Source organism: Equus quagga, chromosome 15, assembly GCF_021613505.1.
Source record: "Equus quagga isolate Etosha38 chromosome 15, UCLA_HA_Equagga_1.0, whole genome shotgun sequence".
Classification (NCBI taxonomy): Eukaryota; Metazoa; Chordata; class Mammalia; order Perissodactyla; family Equidae; genus Equus; species Equus quagga.
Genome location: NC_060281.1, coordinates 83056156 through 83080897, shown reverse-complemented (window position 1 = coordinate 83080897; position 24742 = coordinate 83056156). Strand labels below are relative to the sequence as shown.

Genomic DNA, 24742 nt, shown 5'->3' with positions numbered 1-24742 from the left:
ACACCGCTCATCAAGTCATGCTGTCGTGGGATCCCACACAAAATAGAGGAAGATGGGCACAGGTGTTAACTCGGGGCCAATCTTCCTCACCAAAAGAAAAAAAAAGGAAAAAAAAGTGCACTACATACTTGGCTGTGCCCCACGGCCACTGCCTTCTTCTCCAGATCCAGGGTCTGCAGGAGCTCCTCCACAGCCTGGGAAGAAAAGAAAAGTCAGAGGAGAAGAGAGATTAAAGGTGGGAGATTCTCAAAGAGGAAGGTCAGGTTGGCTGGATGGCTGGTGCATCACGAGAGAGAGGACAATCCCATGTGTCTGTGAGCTTTGGATAACAGAGCCCTGGCTCACCCAGGTGAGTGCAGAAGATGAGCATATATTGAGCACCTAATGTGTGCCATCCACTTGCTGGGACCTTCAGAGACGCCACCTTATTTAACCCTCATAGCAACCATACTACCACGCCCATTTTATAAAAGAGAAAACCAAAGATACAAAACTAAATGAAGGATGTGTCTGCTCTGGAAAACAGTATAGCGGTCCCTAAAAAAATTAAACATACAACTACCATATGATCCTGCAATTCCACTCCTGGGTATAAACCCAAAAGAAGTGAAAGTAGGGGCTTGAACAGGTGTTTGCACAGCCACGTTCATCGCAGCACTATTCACAACAGCCAGAAGGTGGAAGCAACCCAACCATTCAACTGATGAGTGGATAAACAAAACGTGGTGTATATACGCATGACACATTAATCAGCTTTAAAAGGGAGGGAAATTCTGACATGTGCTATGACATGGATGAGCCTTGCGGACACCATGTTAAGTGCAATAAGCCAGGTACAAAAGGAACAATACTGTATGATTCCACTTTTATGAGGTCCCTAAAGGAGTCAGATTCATAGAGAAGAAAGCAGAATGGTGGTGGCCAGGAGCTGAGGGGAAGGGAAGGGGCAGTTAGTGTCTATTGGGGGCAGAGTTTCAATTTTGCAAGATGAAAAGAGTTCTGGAGATGAATGGCGGTGATGGTTGCACAACAACGTGAATGTGCTTAATACCACTTAATTGCATACTTAAAAATGGTTAAAATGGTAAATTTTATGTTATATATATTTACCACAATTAAAAAAAAATAAGTGAAGACGTTGTTCCAAGGTTATAAGTTGCACATGGGCAGAGCCCGGTTCGAATCAAGGTCTGCTGGGCCACATCGCAACATCGATATCTTGAACTGCTTCCCACGCCCAGGATGGCTCCAGAGGACCCTAGGGCATGAGGCAATTCACCCAGTGTGTCACTAAAGTCCTCTGGGACAGCTTCCCCAGTACTCTGTCCTTCTCTCATTGTACTTGCCAGCGACTACCTCCCTCTCTCAAATATTTGCTGAATAAATGACATGGCCATTAACCTTCTGTGCCTGACCTAGATGATGAAGCAAGAGCCTGTGTTTAACTCATCTCTTATTTCCTCTGCTGCACCTGGTACTATTTTGTGCATACAGTAGGAGCTCAATAAATAGAATGACTAAATAAATGACTACCCGAACAAGAGACATCCAATGGGGGTAAAGGGTAGAGAGGAGAAAGGCAGCTCCATGCAGAAGGAACAAATTCACTCAGAGAGACTCCTGGATGCAGCACTGGCCAAACCATCAGCCATTTAATGGAATTTTCCTCTTTTCATATCGCCCTGCAGCTCAGCTCTAAAACAACCCTGCCAGAGACTTGTACCCTCAGATAAATGCAGGTCGCCCAGTTCCTTTGTGACTGCCAATTCCTCTCCTTCCACCTCCACACCACCCCTCGTGGACCTTCCATTCACTGAAAATCACAAAGTCTATTTTCAGAATAAACTGTCAGAAAAGTAATTGCAACACTGAAGAAGCAAAAGGTATTGAGATTGGAGTAATTTCGTAGATGAGTTTCAATTCCATGGGTCATCAGTATCACAGAAAACTTCCTAAGATACAAAAAAAGAAGAAGAAAAAAAGCTTATTAAAAGTCTAGTCCAAGACTGTAATGTGGGAGGAAGTCTCCTCCTCTGGCCTCTTCGAAGAACATTCCACAACACCCTCCAAAGATTCAATGGTTTTGCTTATTACATTTTAGCCAAAAGTGTTCCCAGGGAGCTGCAGGCAGCAGAATGCACAAAACCAATATATCCAAAATACAACATCTTTTCTCTCTGAACAAGAGGGAAACAAAATAAAAATTGGCTGAAAATAAGATAGATGGATGAAAAATAAGTGAAACCTACAGCCTAAGAAATTTTCCTAAGTCTACCTAGGAGTTAACACCCAGAGTCGAGGTTTGGGGAGGAAATTCAGGATGTGGAGTTAGATGCCTACGGGTTGAGATCCTGGTTTTACCACTCATGACCTCTGCAACCTTGGACAAGCATTTTGCATGGAGCTGCAGGCTCCTCTTCGGAAAAATGAGGCGAGATAACAGCACCTATTTCAGAAGATTCTGTGTTTGTGCTTGTGAAGTGCTTCACATAGGACCTGGCATACCGTAATGACCGAACAAACATTATGAGCTAGTCCTAATGTCCTGGAGTGACTCCTACCGCTCGGTCGTGGTCAGAGCCTAGTAGAGGTGGTACAAAACACAGACCATTCCATTTCTCAGGTACATTCTGAACGTGGCCAAAACACACATCGAACCCCCACAATATCTGAGACTTCGTTTCCATCTCCTTGTTTTCTTAAAGCCTTTAAATGTCTGTGTAGCCAAGAACACTAGTCCTAACAGAGACATTCTGTTCTGTTGACCTCATTTTGCAGATCAGAAAGCTGAGGTCCAAAGGATAGAGTGAGTGAGTGGCTACGGGCATTGAACTGGACTTCTGACCCTCATTTTCTTCACCTGCAAAATGGTGATTCTATGCCCTACCCAGACCGTACAGGCGTCAGGCAGTTGAGAATTTGTGAAAAAGACTTTGTAAGTGACTTTGCACTTAACTACCATTACCATTATCATCGTCAATATCACTCTTAGATCGAACTACATAAAATTGTCACTTGCTTAGGTCAAATATGTGACTTAATTTGCTTCTACATAATGTATTCATTGTCCCACAGCTGGTTGATGGAAGACAGGGCAAGAATCCAGGTGACTATGAGAAATGTTGTCCTTGTCCCACGTCTTTATGGAATCGGCTATTCCGTCTGAATTGTCTGGATAATTGATGCCTCTCCCTACTCAGCATGGGACGCTGAGTAAAATGTTGGCCACTTTGCTCCAAGGAAACAATTTTCTCTTGTGTTTTTGAGTCTGAGCATCTCAGTACTTTACCCATAACTCATTTTATTTTCAAGCCTCTCCAAAAAGTACTATTTTATGCCTACGTTACTGAGAAGGAAAGTGAGGTCCAGTGTGATGAAATGACTTGTCAAAGGTCACATGCTAAGAAGTGATGGAGGAGGAAACAAGTCTTAAGGAATCAGATTCTTGAGCTTGTCCTCAGCCCTCTGATGCTTAGATCCAGTCCGGCTCCACCACTCACCAGCTGTGTGACCCTGAGCAAGCCACTCTTCCTCTCTGATCCTCATATTCTAGAATATGGGGTAATCCTGCCTATCCTACAAGGACATATTGGGGATTGAATGAGGTCACAAAAGTAGCGTGTAGGAGTGAGACTTTTAGATGATGGAACAAGGAACTTGATAAATCCCCTCCCCAAGAAAAAAAATGATGAAAGTGGAAAAAAATTTCAAAAGCAACAAATTTAATACTCTGGAAACTGAAAGTGGGCTACAACAAATTGAGAAGCACTTATTCAAGAAAAGTATTGAGAGGATGCGGAGAAAAAGGAACCCTCATACACTGCTGGTGGGAATGCAAACTGGTGCAGCCACTACAGAAAACAGTATGGTGATTCCTCAAAAAATTAAAAATAGAACTACCATGTGATCCAGCTATTCCACCTCTGGATATTTATCCAAAGAACGCAAAAATGTTAATTCAAAAGATACATGCACACCTATGTTCATTGCAGTGTTATTCACAATAGCCAAGACTTAGAAGCAACCCAAGTACCCATCAGTGGATGAATGGGTAAAGAAGATATGGTGTATATATAAATGGAATACTACTCAGCCATAAAAAAGATGAAATCGTGCCATTTGCAACAACATGGGTGGACCTTGAAGGTATTATGCTGAGTGGAATAATTGAGATGGAAAAAGACAATTACCGTATTGCTTCATGGATATGTGCAAGATAAACAAACAAACAAACACAGGTCTGGAGAACAGATTGGTGGTTACCAGAGGGGAAGCAGGTGGGGGAGGGTGAAAGGGGTAAAGGGGCACATATGTAGAGTGGTGGATAAAAACTAGACTTTTGGTACTGAGCACAATGCAGTCTATACAGAAGCCAAAAATATAATGATGTACACCTGAAACTTACATAGTGTTATAAATCAATGTGACCTCAGTAAGAGAAAGAAAGGAAGGAAGGAAGGAGGGAGGGAAGAAAGAAAGGAAAGAAAAGAGGAAAGAAAGAAAAGAGGAAAGGAGGAAAGAAAGAAGGGAAAAAAACTATTGAACTTTAGGCAAAAAACAGTGGGAGTTTATGGCAGTCTTGACTAGGATTCTTCCAGTCCCCACCGAGCTCTGTTACTGCCACAGTGCTACCAGGGTGAGGCAAGCTGTGAAAACCAGCAACATTGCTGCCAGAAGGAGCTCACTTATAGAGTGAAGCACAGAAAAACCCCACACCCAGGATCACTGTCAGAAACCATAGTGATCTTGGAAACAAACAAATGCAGAAGGTCAATGGCACAGCTAGTTTAAGGTTGTTATCCTGATTGGGGCAAGCCAAGGACCAGGGACTAGCTGGAAAGTTAGCAAGGAGATACAAGTTAGCAAGGGACAGCCACAGCGGGTCTTGACAATCTGGAAGACTTCACACACACTCAAGGACACACGCACGCACAGGAGAGAGGGAGAGGGCCCTAGCTATCCACATCTCCCTATTTAAACATAAGGCCATGTGCCCAGGCAGAAAACATGTGAAAGAGCCAAACAGAAAGCAAAAAGTGGGGCCCAACTGTAAATGCCTGGACGTTGAACACATTTCCCAACCCACTCACGGCTCCATGAGAATCAGGTCTCACAGATCCAATGTGTTTGATCACTACTCCTGCTGACCACTAAGCTATGCTGACACAGGGGCAACCCCTGAGAATCCACAATTTGGAATAAAAACAAGAATAAAAAACTGAGCAGAGGGATCAGCAGTCGCACACCACGGGGGAGACAGACTCCATAAATCCAGTCCAGATAAGTTATTAAATAAGTGGGAAACGATCAGAATCAAGAGATGTTGTTACATATTATCTAAAATGTCCAGTTGTCGAAAAAAGACTACAAGACGTGCAAAGAAAGTGGAATTGCGATCTATACTCAAGGAAACAAGAAAAAGCAGTCAATAGAAACCCTCTGCGGCTTAGATCTTGGACTTAATAGACAAAGACTTCCAAGAAGCTATTATAATGCACATGGAGTGCTTACATCATGCCTGGCACATGCTGAGTTTCAATAAACACTAAGAAGTGTTGCAGGTTCTGAGGTGATAAGCCCCTTTTCGACACTATCAAGTGATGACACGCCCTTCGCCTCCACCATTCCAGACTCAAATGATGAGCCCTTGAATGTACCTGGGAGAAACCCAGCTCATGCCTCCACTAACAGAGCTCCTTTGTGTCCTAGAACTGTGCAAAGAGCTGTCTCTCCAACGTTCGACAAGGACATACCCAAAAATCGTATGGTCTGACATCCCATAGTATGCTAAACACGGCAGACAAGCGGTGAGAGACCCCAGAAATAATGAAGAGCCATGGCTGAGAAATGCTTCCAAAACTCACTCCTCAATGAGCTGTGCGATATGGAGAACCTGTGTCTGTGGCATTGGATGATGACCCAACACAGCACTTCCTCCATGAAACCCACACCATGGCCCAACTGCTGCCATCTGTTGGGTACCTACTATGTGCCAGGCACTTTGTTATGTCCTATTACATGTTGCCCATGGTCATACAGTTATCAGGTATCAAGGGGCATGGACGAATGGAAAGAGGGGTAGCAGAAACCAGGATTTGAACTCAAGTCTGTCTGACTCTAAATCACATGCTTTTAATCACTGAACCTCTCACTTATACTCTGATCAAAACATTCCATAAGGGTGGGGACTAGGCGTCTGTTATTGAACTTGATATGCTCAAGACTGTAAACAGAATGCCCAGCACAGGGCAGAAACTGTATAAACAAACAAACAAATAAGCACGCGTGTTCACACACACATACACACGCATAATTGGGTTGGTTAACAGTGAATGGAAAACAGGTAAAATTATTAAAACAATAGACTCAAAATGGAGGACAGCAAGGTGAGCAAGAAAATGATAATGAAAAAATTCCAGAGGGCTAAGGCCATGGGAGACTCTGAATAGCCGTTCAGCACCCTGAGAGCGGACAGCTCCCTCTCCCAGCCATGGGCTTACAGGGGCTTCTTCCCAGCAGAAAGGGACTCGGCCAAAATTCAGAGAAAACTGGGAGTGTCCACCAGGGTTTGAGACACAACAAGAATGGCTGCCTTTGAGAAGATGAATTGACAGCCCTTAATTGTGTTCTTCAGCTCAAGTCCCCAGGGACACAGATTTTGTTGACTAAAGTCAATCAATCTACACTGTAGACATTCTGAGGAGAAGAGGGCGAGGTGAGCCCAAGGTTCCCTCACACTGCTGAGAGCAGCCTCAGCAGTAGAGAGACTGAAGGGGAAGAATCTGGGACATATGCAAGATGAGCTGAAAGAGCTCCTCCACGGACCTGTCTGAGATGCCACGATTAGTCACTCTGGGTGGGTTTCACTGTAGGTTAAGGCATACTCTTAACTACATGGGATAACCTGGGAGAGAGGAATGGACCCAAGATGATTAAAGGGGGAAGATAGTGTCCTTCCGGAGACCTGAGCATGTGCCTGGGTGTCTAGAAGAGACAGGAGCATCCTGAATAGCTGGAGGTCAGCATGAGGACACTGCTCTCCAGAGAGGAGCAGAGAATGGGCAGAGTGCACTTGACTTCCTTCATAACTTTGCTTAAGCCAGCTCAAGTAATAAAGGTCAGGTCTTCTATGCCATGTTTCTGAAGATAACATTTCAATGGACCATCACTGACGGCCTGATAGAACCCAACTCTTTGTCCCCGCTAACAAGGAGCCCTGGTCCAGCCCCTGCCAACATCCTCAGCCCCTTTTCTTGGCACTTGGCATCAGCTATACTAAACTAGCCATGTGACCTTGTGACTCCAGGTCTCTGGAGTGCTGTAGCCTGAGTGAGAACGCCTGTGCTCTTTCTCTTACCTGATTCTTCCAAATTGTCCCCCAGTCTCAACTCAATCGTCACTGCTCTGAGGTGTCTTCCCTGACTGCCCCACCCTCACCCTTGCTGCAAATATCAAAAGTTTTAGGGGTGTTCTCTGGGTCCCAAAGCCATCCCTCGGTACGGGAATTGCTTGTGTTAGTCTTTCTCCCCCCATGAGATTATGTTCTGTCCATTCTTGTGTCTCTGGCACCTAGCACAGCAGACGCACAGCAGGCACTTGGTTAAAGTTGGGTGAATTCAATAATTATTTTAAATTAATATCATGGATGGCACGTCCTGTACAGAACCTCACCAACACCCTGCCTGTCCTCAAAGGGCTTCCATTCAACAGTGCTGTGTGGGCATTAAAGCTGCTCAACATCATGATCATCAGGGAAACGCGAGTCAAAACTACCATGAGATGCCGCCTCGCACCCATCAGGGTGGCTACCATCAAAAAAAAAAAAAAAACCAGAGAATAAAAAATGTTGGCAAGGATGTGGAGAAATTAGAACCTTTGAACATTGTTGGTGGGAATGTAAAATAGTGCAGCCACTCTGGAAAACGTTTGGCAGTTCCTCAGAAAATTAGATATAGAATTACTGTATGATTCTGCCATTCCGCTTCTGGGTGTACACCCAAAAGAATGGAAAGCGGAGCATTGAAAATATATTTATACACCCACGTTCATGGCAGCATCATTCATTATTATAACTAACAATAGACAAATTGTTACAAGAGGCAAAAGCTGGAAGCAACCCAAGTCCATTGATGGATGGATGGATAAACAAAATGAGGTATATGCATACAATGGAATATTATGCAGCCTTAAAAAGGAAGGAGATTCTGACACCTGCTACAACATGGATGAACCTTGAGCACATTATGTTAAGTGAAATAAGCCAGTCACAAAGGGGCAAACGCTATATGATTCTACTTACATGAAGAGACCTAGAGGAGTCAAATCCATGGAGGAGACAGCAGAATGGTGGCTGCCAGGAGCTGGGGGTGGGGGAAGGGACAGGGAGCTGGTGTTGAATGGGGACAGAGTTTCAGTTTTGCGACATGAAAAGAGTTCTGGAGAGGGCTGGTGGTAATGGTTGCACAACAACGTGAATGTGCCTAAGGCGACTGATCTGCACATGTGAAAATGGTGAAGATGGGAAATTTTACGTTCTGTGTATTTTACCAGAATAAAAAGTAAAAAGCCCTGTTTGAGGGATCTGAGAGCCTGAGTTCACATCCCAGCCCCACCACGACCCAGCTGGGTGGTGACAGCCTCAGTGGCCTCTGCTGTGAAATGGGGGTAATCCCCAGACGGGGGGGGGCTTTCTCTTTTGGTGGCTGTTTCAGATCAACGACCTGTAACCTTTATCACAACGTGCATGATATGCTGTGATGGGAGTTTGTACGCATGTGCTAAAAGCCTAAAAGTTGCTAAAAATAGCGGTATTTTTATTTCGGGAACACAAAATATCCAGCAGGTACCACCAAAGGAGAATACTGTCTTGAGAAATAGTCTTGATATGAAAAACCAATGTTTAGACGCCACATGTTAGGCACACAGGGGACCTCACCGTGGCCCATTTTACACCCTGACAATGAATTCCCTCTGCTGCCGTCTAGTGTCTAATGACAATATTGACCTTTTCTAGCTGTCACACTTGTCTTATTAAATCCTGAGGTCTTAACTGCTTTGCACACAGAGGCTGACAGTTTGCCCCCCGAGCACGTGTCCATGTATAATTCATGGCATATCACGTTGCCTAGCAAATGAATATTTATCAGCTTTTTCATAAGAGGCAGGATGACGTTTCCTTTTGTCGCCACCAAAATCCTCTGCTGCAGCAAATGAAATTTGTGAGCAAATAAAAAAAAAAAAGAATAATAAGAAGCAAAAACGCCCAACCAAGGCTCTTCCCCTTGTAATTTTCCATTTTCTGAGGCCTCCATCGTGGGGACGGAGGTGGCTTCGGTTTGGCTACAACAGAGAACTGCTGAGTCGTCCAGAATAGAAATGCGTCCATATGCTACACCCGTTTTCCCCACAGAAAACTCCCCCACAGCTCACTTTGGTGCTGTTTTCAGCTACAGAGGAGTCCAAGACCCTTACAGCGGCTCCATTCCAGATGCTCCAAACAGAGATCAAGTTTCGGGGGACCAAGGATGCTAAGGAACGCTAAATGAAGATCGGTATAGAGTGGTTGGCGGCACCAAGCCAGGCAGAGTTTCACGGCTTCCAAAATGGGCTTCCCCCTCCCTGGGTGGGGGACCACACTAGCTGGGTCTGACGCCCCCTCCCCATGGTGAGGTAGGAGGGCCGCATAGAAGATGCTGCCCCGTCTGCAGGAGGTGGCCTATGCTGTGTCCCTTACTGCAGAGAAGACTCAAGAAGGACCTAATTATTGTGACTCTGTTTGCTTCTCTAGCCTCATGACTCACTGAGGATTCCAGTGCTGATGTCTCAGGCACACACGGGCACTCTCACCTGGAGGTCAGGTTTCAACATGGTTGTGAATATAATAGAGTCTGGCCTTGAAAGACGATGATGATGCTGGTGCTGACGTTGATGCTGATGATGCTGATGACAGTAGTGCGTACGTACTGAGCCCTTCCTAAGCACCAGGTCCTGTGTCAAGCACATCCACTATACTATCACATTTCATCCCCAAACACCCCATTGAGGTAGGAGTTATTGTTGTTCCCTCTTTCCAGATGAGGAAACTGAGGCAGAAAGATAAATTAACTTGCTTAAGTTCACACGTCCCTAGAAGGGAATCATCTACAGGTCTGTTAGACTCTGGAGCCTGCGTTATTTCAACTACCCTCCCTGGAATCAAGAAATTTGAGTTCAAGGCCAAAACCCACCCATGCCTCCCTGGGTGGCCTCAGGGGAGTCAATCGACCCCCAGATGCCTCCCTTTCCTCATTTGTAAAAGGCATGTAACAGCTCTTGTTGTGCAGGGCTGTTTTGAGGACGCAATAGGGTTTTGCAAATTCTAAAGATCTCTGTAATCATTGATCATTTGTGGTCATTCTGATAGACACATTTATTGATGGTTTGGCACCAGGAGTAAAGATGAGCTTACAGCCCTAGGAGCCTAGAGTTGGAGAAAGGAGACACACAGGGGCAGAAATACAAGGTTAGGTATACGTATTCATTCATTCATTTGTTTGACATAAAATTATGAGCCAGAAAACACATAGGGGGGTCTACGTAATTTCAGACAAGGATAAGTGCTACACAAACATTAAAACAAGACGATGTGATGGAGAGTAGCGTCTGAGCCAAGATCTGAATAGCAGGATGGCACTGGCCATGCAAAGATTGGAGGATAGAGTGCTGAGGCAGAGGGAACAGCTGGTGCAAAGGCCCTGGGGAGGTGTTCACTGTAATTCTCTACGATGTGGGCTCTCATTGTAGAGAAAACGCTCCCCAGACATTTCAAACGGTGAAGCCCTCTTTGCCTAGCCTAGCTCAGGGTGCTGTGTGCTGAGGGGAACTCTCTTTGGAAAGGACGGTCTTCATCTTGCTGAGGGCCCTGCTCACTGGGTTGCACTCTTCTCATCTGATTCTTTCCCTGCGCTTCCTCATGCAGGGTTTCAGAAGGGCCACTCTGGGACGGGTAGTGTCCTAAGTGACATTGCAGGAGGTACAGTCCGGAGCAGGGATCTGGGCCAAAACTCACGCCACCCTCATCTTTGTCCCCAAGGCCTGGCTCTCCGATCCCAGTGGGTCCAGATGCCCCCTGGGGTCATGTCCTAAGGAACAGAAGCATCCAAGGCCTCCAGCCCCCGTCACCCCCCACTCCACGTACCTTCCTCTCGTCAATCCTCTCGGCGGCCAACATGAGCTTCTTCATGAGCAGAGGGTCCAGCGCCTGGAACCGTCGGCGGAACCGGGTGAGCCCCATGTGGTCAGCATAGCCTGGGGAGGTGGGAGCGGGTAAGAGAGGAACAAGGAGTCCAAATGAGAAGACCAGCCGGGGGCCCCGCATGCAGGTCTTCAGGGTCCTGCTCCCAGCCTGGCTACCAACTTGCTGTGCAGACTCCGCTCTCTGGGCCTCAGTTTCCCCACTGACTGATTTAAGAGCTTGGGTCCAATCAGCGTTTCCCAAATGCCTTCCCCAGGGCATGAACCCTATGAAACGCTCCACTGAAAGTTTGCAAAAGCTGCACTCTCCACCTGCCTCTTGGAAGGTCACAATGCCTGTCAGCATTGGTGTCAAAGGCTCTGAGAAGGTCTGCAGGGAAGAGGCCTGGCTAGCTCCGCTCAGCCCAGAGTTTTCCAAGCCTGTTTGATCATGGGAAAAAAAAACACTTATTCCATCCCACAGATGCACGTGGAAACACCACAGCAGATAATATGTAAGGGTTCTTTTAAGTCTAACACACAGGGTGGACACAGCTGCATCCTTCTGTGTGGGAAGCCAGGAAGAGGCACGTGGAAAGCTACCAAGAAGTGACACCAGAGCCGGCCTCTGAAGGAGCCGTAAGAGTTTGCCGCGGGTTTGGTGTGGAAGAGAAGTCTAGGCAGGGGGAGCTGGGGCGGAGAAATCTAAGATTTGTTCCACAGTCAGAGCAACGGCCAGCATCTACTGAGCACTCACGTGTGCAAGACGCTAGGATGACAACTTCCTTGTGTCGTAGACACTCTGGGACCTGTATTATTGTCCCCATTTCATAGATGTGGAAATCGAGGCCCCAAGAGTTCAAGTCACACAGATAGTTACTCTCCCAGTGGGGGCTCAAACCCAGTCAGGGACAGTAACTCACCCAGCGGAGAGGAGCCCATAATGAGCTCAAAGATGACCAGGGACTGGATCCCAAAGGAACCCGGACTCAAATTCCAAGCCTCAAGGTTCAGACTGTGTCCTGATACAAGAAGAACGGCAGAGCCTCAGTTGCCTCAAAAAGAGCCCTCAAGTGGCCGGATGAGAGAATGTCTGGTGAAACCTCACTTCATCTTGGAGCCTTCACATCACAATAAGACAAACGCATAAACCATGAGGAAGAGTGAGGAAGAGTGGGTGCGTGTGACAAATCCAGGAAGCCTTCCTGGGGGAGGAGGAGGGCCTCAGGCCAGGTTCACAGGATGCCGACCGCACAGAGACAGGGGAGCCGGGAGGTTACAAGCCTGCCCTTTTGAGTCAGCCTTATTAGGGCAGGTGACAAATGACCCAAGCTCTTTGCGACTCAATTTCTTCACTCATCAGAGGAGAATAATAAGATCTATTGTCACAAGGTCGTGATGAGGCTGAAATCCAATGCTGATGATAGTAAGAGAGGCTGGCGTGGATTGAGCGGGTTCCTACATCCAGGCACTCTTCAAAGTGTCATTTCCTTATTAACTCATCAACCCGCTCAACAGCTCTCTGAGATCTGAGCTGTTGTCAGGGAAGAGAAGGAGGCACCATGTAAGGCCCTGCCCGCTGTCGGCCAGAGTCAGGGCCGGCCGACTCACTCCAGGGTCTGCGCCAGGCTGTACGATACGTAATATCTAATGAGCATTCGCTACGCCAGGCACTATGCTAAGAGTGGGAGCCATGCTGTGTGAGAACAACGTCAGGGAGCACGAGCAATGACACAGTGCTCAATAAGTAGCATACATGTGTATGCATGTGTGCATATGCATCTGCGCGTCACAGATGCACAAATTCAGAATTATAAATATCTGATACGTGTGTTTGTATCTACGGATGCGTGTAGATATTTCTTACAGGGTGTGAGACAGACAGAAGCAACTTAGAGCAGAAAAAACATGAGGAAATGAGCCAGGACTGGGAGGCCGAAATTGGAAAGACCTACTATGAGACATCAACCCTTTACTTAGCTGGAAAACTCGTCCTGACCAAGTTGGGCCGTGCTGAGAACGTGGAGGGCGGACGCCGCAGTGAGGACAAGAGGCCCGAGGAAGGGGACGTGCCAACCCGGGCACGCATGCAGGGGCTCTCACAGGTGCTTCAAGACACCTGCAAAGGCCCGGCGCTTTCCGCCAGCCAGCCAGGCAGAACCGATCAGCCGCTGGCTGTGACTATCCTGTTCTTCTCCTGTGACACTCTCTCTCCTTCTGCCCGTGGTTGTGCGGGCAGGAGAGAAAATCAATGAGACCCTTAGAGGAGTGAGGGTCTCATCTTTGCTTCTGGCTGCTCCCAGCTTCTCCAGCAAGCACCTCGTGCCCAGGGTTCCATTATGAACGCGGTGGGAGGAGATGGGGACTGTGACCACAGAGATATTAAACACCAGGTGCCCACCTAGACTGCCCCCCAGCCCCAGCCACCCCACCCTCTGCGGAGAAGGAGCCTGAGTCGTTTCTAATTGCCAGGAGGGGAATCCACATGGTGGCCTCCGGGGTCTGAGAGGCAGGAAAATATGGGAAGGATTCAGACCAAACTCAGTTCATAAGATGAGCGAAGGGTGGAAACCTCGGTGCATGCTTGCTTTCTAAAATACAAGGCAGAGGCTTCGCTCCTGTAATGAAAACACTTTTCTCTCCCCTCACCGCCCCATCATCTCCTCAGCTGGACCTGCAGAAGCCAAACTCCGAAAGGCGGCTCTCACAGCCTTCCTGCTGCATCCCCCAGCCTCCTCTCCCACAATTGCCGTACGCATTCTGAACCCCGTTCCCCGGACACCCGGGCTCTTCCATGCCTCCTGCCTCTGTAGAAGCTGATCTCACTGCCAGCATCCCCTCTCCCCTCAGCCCCCAGAGGTGAGCTGCTTGCTTTGTTTCAAGACCCGACAAAGATGTTATACCCTCTAGGAGGTTTTTCCAATCTCCCCAGTGAGAGCACAGAGCTTCCTCCTCGAGGTCTCCAGGTGCCTCCTGCATCCCCACGTGCTGCAGGCCCTCAGCACATCGTATTATCATTGCCTGTTTCCACACGGATCTCCCAAACCAGGCTGAGCATCTCGACAACCAAAAAATGACTCATTGTGGGGATGCCACTCTATCCCAAGCTAGACGCTCCTTAGACGAAAGGAAGATGAGTAAGACACAGCCCTAGCCTTCCAGGAGTGCAATACTAATTCAGGAAATATGATGGGCTGTGGACTCCAAGAGAGGCAGGTCCAGATCCATGCTCTGCCAGATCCTAGTGGTGTGCCCTTCAGGAAGTCCTTTGCCCTCTCTGAGCTTCGGTTTCTTCATCTGTAAAATGGGGGTAATCCTAGCTCCCCTCTCACAGGGCTGCTGGGAAGCGTCCATAGGATGCCGCATGGAAAGCTCCAGGCACATGGCTGGTGCTCTTGTCCCGTGGCTGCATTTTCTGACGGGCATGTCCCAGGAGTCGGAGCCAAGCGCTCGCTCCCTGGCTGCCTCTTACCTGCCCTGTGCAGACGCAGCGCCTCCAGGATGCAGGACCCTGCAAGCTGCACCCTCAGGGCCGGGATGTCCAAGGGCAGGGGCCCGCCAGCCCCGGGCTGGTCTCCACCAGGCTGTAGTGACGTCGAAGACCCCTGCCTGCCCCTGCCCTCCACCACTGGACCCGGGAGCAGGCAGTGGATGAAGTGTAGCTGAGACCGTCTGATGACGCTGGTCAACGCGTCCTAGGACAGAGAGGAGAGGGGGTCAGGGCCAGCCGTCTTGGGGTGAGACAGACAGGGGTCTGGACACTCCCCAAACAAACATTCAGCCTGGCCTGGGCATCTTTGGGGGCACCTGTGTCTTCCACCAAGGACCTCGTATCTACAGCCTGCTTGGTACTCATGAGAAATAAGAGGCCATTATTCCTTGTACAGATGGGGAAACTGAGGCACAGAAAGGGCAAACAAATAGCCCCAGGGTCACACAGACCACTAGCACAAGGGGTGGACTGGAACCCGGGATCTAGTCTGAGGGCTTTTCTTGTATAATATGCTATAAGGTTGTTTTGCAAAATGTAACCTTCCCAGGTCTCACCCTTCTGGGCTCAGCCTGCGCCAACCAACCCAAGCGCCCTCCTTTGTTATTAGATTAATGTGTCTGGGTAACGTATTTACGTCCAGTGCTGGATCCTGCTGCCTCCCCCCAGGAGAGCCCAGTGGTGAAAATGGAGGCATTTGAGAGGAGAGGAAGGCAGGCGGGGCTGGTCTGGCTGTGACAGTGTCACCGGGGTTCCTGAGACCTGCCGAAGCCACTCAAGTCAGTAACGAGCAGCCGAGGCTTAAGCCTCAGACTCGGGTCTGTCGCCTCCCAGCAGTGTGACGAGGCCAAGTTTCTGTGCTGCCCGGAGCCTTAGTTTCCCCCACTGTGGAGCGTGGGATGAGGCCCGCCCCTCCAGGCTCGCTGGGGAGCTCAGAGAGGATGCAGGGAGCTAAGCCATCCTGGAGGGGGGAGGGCCACATGGAGATGAAGGCCAGGGTGCCACGGAGACGGGGCCCCCACTCACCATCTGCAGCTTGATCTGCGAGCACGGGGCTCTCCTCTTCACTGCCGCGAAGCTGCTGGCAAAGGTCCTCCTGACGACGCAGCTCCTCTGCAGCGCCTGTGGGGAGGCGCCCTCCAGGCCTGCCACGGCCCGGCACACAGGCGGCAGCTTGGCCCGGGCCTGGAACAGACTCCTCAGCTCCTCCCTGGCAGACAGGAGGGGAAAGAGAGGGGGCTTCAGGGTGCTCCCGGGGAATGCGTCCACCTGGCTTCCGCCTGATCTGCTGACTGAACGCTCCCCTCGCATCACACGTCCTGGCTGCTTCCCGCTCATCCACAGGCCCTTCGCTTCCCGCCCAGCGCCAGCTCCTTCCTCAGGCCTCTCTCCCTCCCGGACCTAAGAACATCCTTCTTCCTACTGGGTACACACCTCCTAAGCCTGCACTTTCTCAGAGGGCAAAATCATCTCGGTTACCCCCAGAACAGATCCAGTATGTAAGAGCTGCCTACTACGTGCCTCATGCAGGAATGAAGGACTGCAGGTCCCACAGACAGGTCTCAACCCATCCGTGAAATGCCCGGCCTGATGCCAAGCGTGGACAGTGTCATCCCAGGGCACTCCTGTAGTGTCCAGGTTCTGAGACTAGTCGGCGAGGGCTCTGATAGACCTGAGCGGGCCTGCCCTCTTGTTTGGGCAAAGAGGACTAATAAGGCCGGGCAGACCCTACTGTGCCACCCGGGGCCTGATTGCCCCATTGCCTCCGGTGGAAGCAGGCAGGCATCGTCCATCACTCCCGCAAGGCCAGGCCGCACCCCCGGCCCCAGCCCTGGAGACACGTTCTCCATCACCCTCTATGCCCAAGCTGACTGTCCAGACGTGCAAGAAAATGAGTCGTGCCCAAACGTGCCAATGGCGTATAAAGTTGTTAAATGCACGGCAGAGCACAAAGATGAACAACGGCTTGAATACGCTCGCGTTGAAATAAAAATCTAGGTAGGAGCCTGGAGGAGACCCCTGGGCGCAGGAGCCCTGAGAGGAGAGGACAGGGTTCTCTGGTACAGGGCAGGGAGGTCACATCCACAGCCCTGACTCCCACATGTGGATCGCCCTATCGTGGGTTTGAGAGACCTGTCTTCAATTGACTGCGTGACCTTGGGCAAGTCACATGTCCCCTTTGGGCCCAAGCTCCCTATACGTAAAGCAAAAGTCCTTGACCAAAACTTGAGTGTGCATGAGAACTTCCTGGGACGCCTTCCCAGCAAGGTCGGTCCCCAAAACCCTCCCCAAGAGAGACCAGATGGGCCCGGGAACCGGAATGTTAACGAGCGGTCCTGCAGAATCTGGGCTCCTGGGTGCAGAAGCCCAGGCTAGGAAACAGCACGGTTTGCTCTCAGAAATCACCGCAGCTTGGCTCTCAAGCATGAAAGGCATCCTAACAGGCTTCGCTCCCAGACCTGCCATGCTCTCTCGCCCCCGTGAGCCGAGACTTTGCACGAGCTGTTCCTTCCTCCCAGAAGGCCCCTCACTCGCCGGCCACCTGCTCAACAAAGTGTCGCCTGGCCCTTTCCTAGGCCCACACCCCTCCCTCAGCTTGAGCCGCAGGGTTTGAAAGCAGGAGGGGGATTCACGGGGCCGGCACGTGTGATGCGGGCCTGCTGTGACCCAGGCTCCTTCGTAAGCCATCCGCTAGGTCGAGTCACCAAAGCGTGACACCAAATGCGTAAGCTTGGCGTCATTGCTCCCACTTCGCAGATCAGGAAACTGAGGCCCAGGTCATGCAGCTTGAAAGGGGCCGAGCAGGACGTGAACACCTGCCTGACTCGAAGGCTGTGCAGGAGCCACGGCGTCTTACAGCCCAGCCCTGGGAACACCTATTTTACGATGGAGGAAGAAAAAAGCCCGGGGGAGGGAAAGGGACTGTTTGCAGGCACCCGGTGACAAGGGCAGGGCTAGGACTTGACCCAGGCCCCCCGGCTCTCCACGCAGTCCTCTGTGCACTCGATAACCTTCCTTGTGCCCATCCCCTGACTTGATCTCTCTTCCAGAGCTGTGTGCCCGTCAGCCCCTCTGGACGCAGTTTCTAATCAACTCTGACCATAACGTCCTGAGAACTTCTGCCAGGACCACGTAGACCCAAGCTGAACCCCGGCTCTGCCCCACTTTTACTGTGTGGTCAAAGGCGAGCCACTTCACTTCCTGGGCCTCAGTTTTCTCATCCATAAAATGGGGCTAAGGATACAGCGCTGTTGTCAGGATTAATAAGATACTCATAAAGCATTTCCCCGGATGCCGGGTACACAGTGGGCGGTCGGTAAATGTCGTTCCTTCCCCATTCTCACACCCCCAACACCTCCCTGGCGGCCTCTGATTCTGTTCTTGTCCCCAAGCTCTGCCCCTGCGGGATTCCAGCAATGAATTTGGGAGGATCACCGTGCACGTGCCACACGCATCGGGCATTTCCCAATAACTCGGAACTGAAGGCAGCGTTGCCGCCAGCCCTCAGCCAGCCCTTCTGAGAAGAGCAGTTAGGGAAGGGAGTGAGCTCTTTTTAATGCTCCAAAATGTGATCACTTCGGATTTACGACCCCTTAGTTCTAGGATGTCCATAAAAGTCGCTGCAGTCACATGATCTCTCAGAGACTTAATGAAAGGCAAAAAGCCAAAGAAGAAGTCACAGCTTTTGAGGTTTTGTTCCACCTTCCCCGGAAGGCCAGCTTCTCTCCTCGGCTGGACTCACGCTGGCCTCAGGGAGACGCTGCACCGCTCCGACTCCAGTTACGGTTCTCTGCGTCCTTAGGGAGGGGCTCCCAGGCTGGCCCTCACTCCCTGAGCGCTTGTGACCGCACAGCCCCGGTGGGGAGGGAACCACAGCATCTCAGACGCCCCTGACCCGTCCCCAGCCCTGGGGACTCACCTTTTGGACTCTTGCAGGACTTGGGGGGCGCCCAGGGTTGAGAGGTTGGGCTTGGCTCTGTGGAGCCAGCCCGTGAGGTCATAGCGCACGGGGTCCCGTCCCAGCTGGTGGGAAATCTCACACTGGAGGGGCTGCTCACAGGTCCGAAGGGCCGACATCCCTGAAAACAGACACAGCACATGAGCACGGGGGCCCGGTGGGGACATTGCAATCGCGTGGCATCAGCAAGAACACGCTTTGTCCATTTTCATATGTTTCTAGACCGCTAAAGCTGCCAGCTCTGGGCACCCACATTTCCCCGGCTTTGTGCGTTTGTGCGCATTATTTCCAGAGTGGATCATGCTCCCCCGCGCTTTGTTGAGTCCAGGATACCTGCTTCCCCAAACATCACCAGGGCGGACGATCTTCACGATTATTGCCATACCCAGCTAACCCCTGGGCTGTCATTGACTTAATGTTTTCTTTAAATCAACACATACTTTTACAAGTAAATCCATTAAAAAGAAGAAATATATTGCAGGTTTGCTGTGCCACCTAGATTTATTTTCTAATATTCATGGAGGTAAATACATAATCATTACATATTTTGAAAATATTTATTCATGTGCCCCCTAAAATCGTCTTGAATACCATCAACCAAATTAATGCACAGGATACTCTTGGGAGCTGCTGGCAGACACTTGGCTGCACAGGATGGAACGGGAGAAACAAATGCGCCAGGAGTCAGACAAGACTTGGTTTCAAATTCTGAATCTATCACCTATTGCGGTGTGACAGGGACCAAGCCACTGAAATCTCTGAGCCTCAGTCTCCCCCTCTGTAAAATGTGGATTCAATAATGCATCCCTCCCAGGGCGGCATAAGGCTGAAGGGGAGAATGTGTGTGAAATATTTTAGCGCAGGGCCTGGCACATAGCCGTCACTCAAAGAGCCATAGTGGGCATCACTCCTTTTCCTGCATTTAACCTTCTGCTGGTGTTCTAGAGTCACAAAGGGCTTATCTCCACATTCTCAGTGTTCAGCATCATGCCTGACTCACAAATGGCATCCAGAAGGGCTTGTGGAATGAATGAATGAACAAACGAATGAATGAATTGTTGAGTATGTATTATAATCCTCTAATTGCAGTGATGCTCCCAGTAGAGCAGTGGCCGCTGACCAATTATTATCAGGAGCGCCAGCATTGATTCAGTTCTTGCATCTATTCTGAAGGATCTTTCCATGCTTTCCAAGCCCGCTATTACCAACGCACCTGCGCGGACTGGGGTCTCGAGCCCCTCCCCCAAGTCCTGATTTGCTCCCTCTACACTGCAGGGCACTAGGAAACGAGGCACCAGCATTTCTTGGAATTCCATACAAAAGAAACGCAGTCTGAGAGCCTGCAGGCCTCCTGTGAGAAAGGGCGTGGATTCTGCTGCGTGATTGGCTGGTTGGGGGGTCCTTGTGCTCACTTCCGGGATCGCCTCTGTGTTCTGGATAACTGAAGTCACCAGCAAGGAGCACTTCTAGTTGAGTGAAGGGTCGTTGCATCAGAAGCCTGCCAGGAGCCCGTCACAGCCGTACAGCCCCTGCCCTCAAGGAGACCCCTTCCGACGGGAGAGAAAGCACCCCACAGGGAGCACGGTGACAAAGCGCGTGCCAGGCTCTGGCACCCACGTCCACGTTGCCCGGACAACGCTGCAGGCTTCCGTCTCGGGGCTGCCTCCCTGTGCTGGACTGGAAGCAGCTTGAGGGCAGGGGCTGTGTCCCCTCATCGTTGTGTCCAGCAGCTAGCACAGGGCTGGGCTCTGAATTGAATGAGGACCCCTACAGCATTGGAGGGGGACCAAGGACAGAGAGAGGAAAGGGCGTTCGTGTTTGCTGAGCCCCCACCAGCCTCTGCCGGACACGCATGATGTCATTCAGTCCTCGCTCTGGTCCGTGGCATGAGCATCACCAGGCTGGTTTCCAGAAGGTGACACTGAGGTTCAGAGACATGAGACAGCTTGGTTAAAGTTGCACAGCACGTCGGAGGACCAGGATGAGGACACAGGTCTGCCGGCCCCAGAGCCTGTCCCCTCCAGGGTGGTGGCCCAGTACACGGAGATGCCACGTTTCCCAGGAACCGTCCTGGAAAAGAGTCCCGGGACGCAGGCCTCCCCACCCCCCGCCCCTTCCTCCCGGAGAGGGTTTCACACCCGTTTTGTTCATCCAATCACTTCACAGGCTGCTTTTGCTGTCAGGAGCTCCCGGGAACGTCTGTAAGATGGAGCCTCACCCAGCATCTCTCTTGTGGCTTCAGCGCCATCACCTCCCCCAGGAGCCTGACCCCCAGACTGGGGCTCCTCCACCCACCTCTGCCCCGGGCATTCACCCGCCACGGCTGCATTGCGAATGCCTGTCACCTGACCGTCCACTGGGCCTGGGCTCCGTGAGGGCGGCCCCAGCCCCCTGCTCGGCCCACCGCCCAGCAAACGCACCTTAGGTGCCAGGGGACAGTCAGTGCTGGGTTACCCAGAAACCCCACGCGCTCTGCTTGATGGAACGTCCTCATTAACTCAGAGCTCATCAGAAAACCCTAGAGGCAAAACACCTTTTTATTTTTTACCCAGAATGTCTGAGTTAATGTGTGTGTCTCCGTCAGCAGCAAAAGAGATATACTAGCATCTCTCCGCTGGGGACGGAGAGCCTCCGAGCTCGGGGTGTCTGGGGCGAGCACCTCACAGGAAAAGAAGAGGGGGCCCCAAATCTACCCGGACCCCCTCCTGCCCCAGCTACACCCCGCAAGACGCCTTCTGCCTCTGCCTCCACTCTTTGTCTCTTTTGCCTAAAAGTCAGGATCCAGACGCATTCCCTCTGAGATGTGCGTTCATGCGATTCTGGGTCACTGGGTTTTCCCATATCCGTCTATGCTGCATCAGGCATGCGCTGCACCCCTCATTGTGCCGGGGGCTGTGGACACAGAGGGGACCAGACAGCCCCCCGCCGTCATGGAGCCCACCTTCCCGTGAGGGTGAAGGCGTGACGTCCGAGGGGGTGGCTGCAGCGGGGAAGAGAAAGCGAGTGGGGAAGGGAGACGGGCAGGGGGACGGAGGGGGCGGTTTATTCTTTTACGCAGGGTGGTCGGCAGGCCCCCCAGGAGGCGAGGGAGTGAGTGGTGCTGAAACGTGGCGGAATAGCGTCCCAGGCAGAAGGAACTGCCAGTGCAAGGGCCCTGAGGTGGGAGCGTGCTTGGGGTGTTCAAGGGGCACCAAAGAGAGCTGTGTGGTTGGGACGGAGCAAGGGAGGAGCAGGGCGGGGCAAGTGGCAGATACCCACAGAGGCCGTGCCGTGTCCCAGGCCCCGGGAGACAGCAGGGGACAACAGCAGGTGCGCCCTGCACCCTCGGGGGCTACAGGGTCATCGGGGAACCGGAGCAAGTAAAGCACAGAGATAACGGAACATTCCAGAGCCCAGAAAGGGCCTTGAAGGACAGACCAGGGAGCTGTGGGGGGACAGCTGCAGACAGGGGTCAGGAAGGGCTCTAAGGGGGAGCAATGGACAATCACTCTGCCTGAGGAGGATGTGCTAAGGCTTCTTGGCACCCATTAGCTCTTCTGTTCTCGCACGAGTCCCGGAGGTGGGTGTGGCCATTTTACAGACAGAGGCCGCGGCTTCCCAGAAGTCACACACATCACAGCGCAGCCATGGAGGAGGGATCCCAGGCGGGTCTCTGGGGTCTGAGGCCTGGGCTTGTGGATCTGGGTGAGCTCCCTCTTCCATCACCACCCCCCCCAAATCCCTCCCTTGCTGGGCCCTGGTGTCATTCCCTGAGGAGGGGGACCCTCTCACAGCCTGGAGAGGGGCCAGGGGTCTGCCTGGCCTTTGGAGGGAGGCCTCCCAGGGGCACCGTCCCCTCTGTTCTCAGTGCCTACAGGGCCCTGATCAGTCGTTGGCCGCTCCGAGGCCTCAGTGACCCCACTGTAGAGGGGAAGTGGAGCCCACAATGCTTGGCTTGGGCTAAGAGCTCCTCTATCTTCATTCACCGGCTGGTAAAGGGGCAGACATACTGCAGAGAACAGAGGTGACCTTCAGAGGACAGAAGTATCATTGCCAGAGTCCAGATGAGCCCCAGGACCCTTGGGAGTGAGGGACGCCCAGGCTGCATTATGACTTTCCTGGGCCCTAGACACTTGCATTCATGGGCCCCTTCCTCCATAAAAAAAAATATTAAAAATTACATTTCATGACTGTGTTGATATAAAAACAGATTCATATTAATCATACATAAAGACTTTGTCTTAGTTTGCACCCATAACAAACTACCTTGAGGGTTTAAACAACAGAAATTTATTCTCTCACAGCTCTGGAGGCTGGAAGTCCAAGATCGGGGTGTCCCAGGGTTGGTTTCATTCCCAGGCCTCGCTCCTTAGCTTGCAGACGGCCGCCGTACCCCTGTGTCTTTCCTCTGTGCATGCCCGTGTCCTAACCTCTTCTTATATGGACAGTAGTCACATTAAATTAGGACCCACCCCAAGGACCTCAGCTAACCTTATGACCTCTTTAAAGACCCTGTCTTCGAATGCAGTGACATTCTGAAGTACTGGGGGTCAGGACGTCAACATATAAATTGGGAGGGGGAGGGGGCAATTTGGCCCATAGCATATATATATGAAAACACTGTATTTGACCTCAAAGTTCATTTTTTGTCCTGCTTTGAACAGAAATGAAAATATTTTTATGGGCCCCTAACAGCACGGGGAGCCCCAAACCCTGCCCCTCCTGTGCCTGGCAGAGAGGCTCGCCCTGGGCCAGTCGCTCGCACAGCCAAGCTCTCTGGGAATAATCCGGGCAGCAGAGCTCTGAGCTGGGTCCAAGGAGAGCTGCTGGAACCAGCAGATGATGCTGTTGCTTAGAAAATCTCATCCCGATTCGAGCACAGGAACGCTCCTTGAATGTCCCAGACAGAGGACTCAGTGGGTCCCTCCCCAGGGTGGAGGACGCTGCCATCGCCAGCCCGGTGGACAGCAGCACTGAGCTGTCATACGTCTTTCTCCAACTTTTCTCCCAATTTTTATAAACCACTCCAGTCACACGTTCACCCGGATGCGCCACTGAAATTGCACCTGTCTTGATCTCCAATGACCTCCACGAAGCCACATCAATGACCATTCTTCAGCCACGCCTCACCTGACCCCACGGCAGCACTGAAATCACTTGGTCCCTCCCTTCTCCTACGGCGTCCAGGATGCCACACACCCCCGGCATCCCTCCTCCCTCCCTGGCCACTCCTCCTTAGTCTCCTTTGCTGGTCACTCGCCTTGTCCTTGACCCCTTGACATTGGAATGTCCTGGGGCTGAGTCCTTGCCCATCTTCTCTGCCGACCCTCAATAGCGACCTCAACCAGAATCGTGGTCCTCAATCTCCTTCTTCCAGATCCACTTGTCTTATCATCCATCTCCCCTGCCAGAACATCAGTTCCCCGGGTCGGGGGGAAATATTTGTTTTGTTCCGGGACGTATCTCCCGGCCTACGACAGTGGCGGCTCCATATTAGGTGGTCCATAAATATTTGTTGAATGAATGGGCCCAGGTCCTGACGGCCAAGCCGTAAGATCTCGGTGTATCTACCTTCGTAAATGTCTTAGGGCACCCGCTGGGGTTGGGATCACAAGAGGTTCAGATCCAGACCCAGCGTGTTGTGAATCTGACACTGACACACCCCCTCAGGATGATCTTGGACAAGCACGTCCAGAAGCATCTCTCTGGAGCTCCGTTTCCTCCTCTTGGGGGTTAAGAATATCGACCTCCGAATGTGTGACAGAATTCGTCTAGACGATATACACAAAGCTCTGTGCACGGGGCCCTGCGGGGAGTACAGACAGTGTCCCTCCACCTCCTCAAATGACAAGGATAATATTCCTCTTCGCCATCAGCAGCCCCACCTCATCACCAACACTCGGCAGCCAATAGCGGAGCCCCCCACGTACATCCTCTCACCCAACCGTCGTAGCACAAATTCCGGTGAAGCGGGTCCCCACCCCCGTTGTTCAAGGACACCACCTGAGACTTTGCGAGGTTCGCTCAGGGTCACGTTGATGAAGGTACGGCCGGTTGGACTTGAACTTGGGGCCGACTGATGCCAGATCCCATGGCTTCTGATC

At 51.2% G+C, this 24742-nt stretch overlaps 1 protein-coding gene across 3 annotated transcripts in view; it reads right to left on the bottom strand.

Moving 5' to 3' along the window:
* The window catches only part of MYO18B (myosin XVIIIB), a 249548-nt gene that overhangs the window by 143648 nt on the left and 81158 nt on the right, over nt 1–24742 (bottom strand). For all 3 annotated transcript variants that reach the window (XR_006885372.1, XM_046640628.1, XM_046640629.1), the window contains exons 18-22: nt 18621–18780; nt 15728–15911; nt 14684–14906; nt 11177–11286; nt 129–194 (exon numbers count right to left, since the gene is read on the bottom strand). Coding sequence is in view for 2 of the 3 variants with exons in the window: in XM_046640628.1 (XP_046496584.1) it covers nt 129–194; nt 11177–11286; nt 14684–14906; nt 15728–15911; nt 18621–18780 (743 nt within the window). In the remaining variant the exon portion in view is untranslated. The remainder of the gene's footprint in view (nt 1–128; nt 195–11176; nt 11287–14683; nt 14907–15727; nt 15912–18620; nt 18781–24742) is intronic.